This window comes from Arabidopsis lyrata (genome assembly GCF_000004255.2).
Source record: "Arabidopsis lyrata subsp. lyrata unplaced genomic scaffold ARALYscaffold_763, whole genome shotgun sequence".
Classification (NCBI taxonomy): Eukaryota; Viridiplantae; Streptophyta; class Magnoliopsida; order Brassicales; family Brassicaceae; genus Arabidopsis; species Arabidopsis lyrata.
In genome coordinates this window covers 117-4,616 of record NW_003302068.1, presented here as the reverse complement: position 1 = coordinate 4,616, position 4,500 = coordinate 117, and the positions used below count along the sequence as shown (strand labels likewise).

The 4,500-nt window shown below is 44.9% G+C and overlaps 1 protein-coding gene across 1 annotated transcript; it reads left to right on the top strand.

Annotated features, from left to right (window-relative positions):
* The first annotated feature begins 1,636 nt into the window (after positions 1 to 1,636).
* Positions 1,637 to 4,256, top strand: LOC110227618. Its single transcript, XM_021022393.1, has 4 exons — positions 1,637 to 2,210; positions 2,292 to 3,023; positions 3,093 to 3,220; positions 3,300 to 4,256. Exons 1-4 carry the CDS (start codon positions 1,637 to 1,639, stop codon positions 4,104 to 4,106), a joined length of 2,241 nt encoding a protein of 746 aa, XP_020878052.1. The 3' UTR covers positions 4,107 to 4,256.
* The last annotated feature ends 244 nt before the right edge of the window (positions 4,257 to 4,500 follow it).

Here is a 4,500-nt window from a genome sequence, read left to right as displayed (position 1 = left end):
GACTCCGGCACGTATATCCCCGACAGCGAACGCTCACGCTTCATCTTATTTTAAAGTTGGGGAGGACCTTTCTTAAACGCTTCACCTATCAATGAATGCTATTCTTTATTTTTATTTTATTTTTTTTTGTCATAATGCTATATATTCTTTACTTACTTATATTTAGTACTCCCTCCGTTTCGTTTTACTTGTCGTTCTAGAGTTAAAATTTTGTTTCATAATAATTGTCGTTTTAGGTTTTCGATGCAAATGTTTTGTGAAAATTCCAGTTTTATCCATACTGGTTTAATGTTTCGACCAATGAATTTTTTTATAAATTATATTAATAAAGGGTAAAACAGAAAATTTAATGTTTTTCTTAATTTGTGTGAGAAAACTTTAAACGACAACTAAAACGAAACGGAGGGAGTAGATTTTTTCCATTGACATTACTGATAATTTATGAGTCATTTATGTATTTATTAACATAAAAGTAGTCTACATTTGTTGGTCAAATAAATTAATTACTGTGGATGTCGGAATCCGCAATACGAATTTTGAGATGTAAATCGGGCCGTTTAGCCTTGCTAATTCGAACAGCAATCGTCAAAGAGAAAACAAAAAAGTGAAGTATGTGTATTCGTTTATTGCTCAAGAAAAATCCCCCTTGATACAATGGTTTTTGTCTCCTATTTATAATTACATGATTTGAAACCGAAGTCGCTCGTCAAGCCGCAGATCTCGCCTCCATTATTGCTTCCGTTTCGAATCTTCCCGATCTCGCACATCCCGTGCGACCCGCCTTTCATTTAACTCGCGGGATTCCGCCGTTTTACTCGAACTGGGCTTGAACTTATTGGGCCGCTCTTTTTGTCCCCTGGACCGGGCCGACGGCCCATTTTGTCTCATTGATCCACTATCTTTCCGGGCCGGATCCGAACTGCGGGATCCGACACCAACAGTTTGCCCCCCAAGTGTTCCGAAGTATTAACTTCGGGATACTTTAAATAACAAACTCTTCTCGGGCTCGGAGATTTCGTCATTAATTCCGCTTTCCCCGGGATTTGGTTCCTCGACCGAAGTGACGTTTCGAGATCTTTAGGATATAAATTTTCCCGCGGATCGAGGGATTCTTCTTGGGATGAGGGCGGCGTTTCGAGTTCCTAGGGCTTCCATATTCCCGCCAGAGATTCCTATTAATACTTGATTGGACTCTTCGGGTTCTGCACAACCGCTTCAAGCTCGCTCACCTTCGTCGTCTGCTTATTTAAGGTACTGAACCTTCTCCTCTTTTTTCTCTTAACACTCTTCCGATTACGCTTTAGTTCTTGCTACTTAGTTCCGGATTCGTGTTAGTTCACCGCTCTAGATTAGTTCCGTGCTAGATTTAGGCCAGAGATCTAAAAGATTTCTTAGATTTTCAGCCCTCTGCTCCGAAATTGTTCGTTGTTCTTCAACTCCTCCGCCGTGTTCTTGATATTCCGTTGAATCGCAACCGTTTTCCGAAGAACGTCAACCGCTTAGTCTTTCCGGTTTATGGGTTTTCACGAAGATCTTCGAAGTTTGCTCAAGCGTGTTCTTGAGCTGTTCTTGAAATATCTTCCCAAATCCCTGGCGCCAGATCTTGTTTCGTCTCTACATCTTCCCTAATTACGTTATGGCTCCGAAGCGAAGCAGGAAGATCCAGAATGAGACTCATATCATGGAAGGCGAGTTCGGGAAGTATTTTTCTTCGAATCTCGACAATAAAAAGCTGGCTCTGCTGAAAGGTGCCTGCCAGATCCCTCGTCGAGTGTCCTTGATTACTCCAGGTCCGACAGATTCTCCGGAGTCTCCACCTACCGGTCACACTTGCGCTTTTGAAATTTTCTTTTCGGAATGCGGGCTATCTTTTCCGCTTCCCGGCCTTTTAGTCGAATTGATGCACGAGTTCGGAATCGCACTTCCTCAACTATGTCCAAATGTAGTTAGGACCGTCCTGTGCCTCCAGACCCTCGCAGAGGAAAATGGATACCGTATCACGCTATCCGACATACTCCATCTTTATACAGTAAAGAAGGGGCGAACTCCGGGGACGTTTTTCCTCAGTCCTCGGAGTAAATTCAGAGTCTTCGGGGATTTTCCCGAAAAGGACGAGCAATGGAGAATGTCCTACTTCTTCTTCGCTGTAGACGAATTTTCTTATGGTCCAAACACGGCTTATTTCGTTCGTGAATGGACTCGTCGTCCCGGTAGATAGCTCTTTAGGTTTTTCACTGCTTTTCACTCGTCTCTTTTTTCTTTCTAATCCGTCAATGTTTTTGCTTTTGCAGCTAAACCTCCGAAGAAAACGCTTTCTCATACTTTTGCGGGACAATTCGTAAAGATTTGCAATAGCAGCGACCTGTCGTGGGAATTGTTCACTTGCGAACGCATCCGGAGTTCGTGTGCTCGAATTGTCTCGCGATCCGACCTCATTTCCTCCACTCCTCCCTCCTCCCCTACTGTCGCCACTAACATGTCTCCACTTTCCTACCGCGAAGAGAAAAGGCTCCAAAAGGAAAGGGAAAAAGCGAGAGAAGCGAGAGAGAAAGAAGATAAGGCCAGGATGGTGAAGGCCTTGGATGAAGGGAAGTCTAGATCTTCATCTGGTAAAGGGAAGAACTCGGGTACCGTAGATCCGATTTCCGAATCGAAGACATCTGATCACCGTGATCTGAAGAAGGTGTCTTCGGGAAAAGACCTAATCCGGATCTCGGATTCTCGCTCCTCCCGATCTTCTCGGGAAAAAGAAACTTCCGAAGGAGGTCATAGTGCAACCTCCTCAAGGAAACGCAGGAACGAGGAATCTGACGTTCCTTCCCTCCAACGCAAGAGTCGTTCTCGTCTGAACGACGAGAAAAATCCTTCCGAGGATGCTGGGACCAGTCTGGGGTCAAAACCAGAAGAAAAAGAAGATCCACAACGGGCCCCGGAGTCCGACTTGCCAACTCAGCTTCTTGTCCTGCCTTCGCGGGTCTCTGAGAACCGGGGATCCGTCCGTCAGGAGATTCCGATCCCCACTGGTAAGTAGAGTCACTTCGTATTTTTATCTCGCTACGAGTTCATTTTGACGTTTTATTTTATTTTAACAGCTCCTCCGAAGTCACCAGCTGATTTCATGAGGAACTTTACTCCTGTTGGGATGAGGATTCATCCCTTTAGTGACTTGAAGGAGGTCAACAGAGCGAACTACTTTCGCTTCGCTGATAAACTCGGAGAGGTAATTCTTTGAACTCTTCTCCTCCTTTCATAAAAATAAGAACTTTTCTTTCCGTCCTCATGAATCTTCGTTTTGACAGTTAATGCTCGAGTACAACACCACCTTCTCCTGCCACGAGTCCCAGCTCTTTCCTGTTAACGAGCTGGATGGTCTCAGGGCCCGGGTCGCCGAACTTGAAGAAGAAGTTCGTCAACTCAAGGAGATGGAGGAAGAAAATGCCAGGGCGGTGGCAAAGGCAAACGAGATCCGGGAGCGAATGCTGGAGGCCGAAGGTCGCTGCAACCTTCTTGACATTGCCAAGACTGATCTTTCCGAGAAGCTGAAGATCGGGAAGAACCTGTATCTCGAGGCATGTGAAAAGATTACCTCGCTGGAAGCTGAAGTTAAGCGAAGCGAGGAATGGTGCAAGATCGCTGCTGAGAAACGGGACGAGGAGCTCGCAGCAGCAAAAAAAGATGAAAGGTTGAGGCTTCGTGAACTCTATAGCGGACTCGCCTCGAAGCATGAGACCTACTACCAGGCCATCAGTGATAATGAGATGATTGGGACGCGTCTTGCCGAAACTCGGGCGAACCGAGAGCTTCTTGAGGAGATTCTGAAGGGAGAGATTCCGGACTTAAAAGCCGAACTAGAGTCGGTAAAGAAAGACGAGGAAGAGGCTGAGAAGAAAGCTCGCGAGGTAAGCGCTCTCAGACCTCAACCAAATGAGTTCGCTCATCTCTTTGTTGCGACTCCCCCAGAGCCCGTGCAAGAGACATCTCTTCCCGAAGATGATGTCGCCATTGATGAGTTCGGAACTAATAAAGGTTTCATGACTGGCCAGGACTTCGAAGCCGCCGTTCTGCCCGAGGAGATGCAGCAAGATCCCGACGTCAAGGGTCAATGATCTGGTTCCGGGGTTGTGATGGCTAGTGCCCCCCTTTGTTGTTTTTATTTTTTAAACCCAAAACCTATTTATCGTTTTTTTTGAAGACTTGAATATTTCCCCTCTATTTTTATATAAGTCCTTTTGAACTTTAAATCCGGAGTATTCGAGAAATTTGAATACCTCGTACGAAAAATTAAGAAATACTTAAGATTTCAACGAGATACGCAAGTTACATGAACTCAGAATTCTTTCTTCAAAGGATAAGGGAAAAATACTAAGAACGAGAGTTAAGTGGGTGTTCTTAATATTAAAAATGAGAATCGGGACTCGGAGTCCGCAGAAATCCCTAGTCTGTGTTGAACCAGACCCTTTTTTGCTAAGTAAAACTTAGGCTTATCTTTCAAGAATGACC

Coding starts and splice junctions, on each gene's coding strand:
- LOC110227618 (XM_021022393.1), top strand. CDS start 1,637: ATGGCTCCGAAGCGAAGCAGGAAGATCCAGAATGAGACTCATATCATG. Junction 2,211..2,291: donor TGAATGGACTCGTCGTCCCG/GTAGATAGCTCT, acceptor TTGCTTTTGCAG/CTAAACCTCCGAAGAAAACG. Junction 3,024..3,092: donor GGAGATTCCGATCCCCACTG/GTAAGTAGAGTC, acceptor TTATTTTAACAG/CTCCTCCGAAGTCACCAGCT.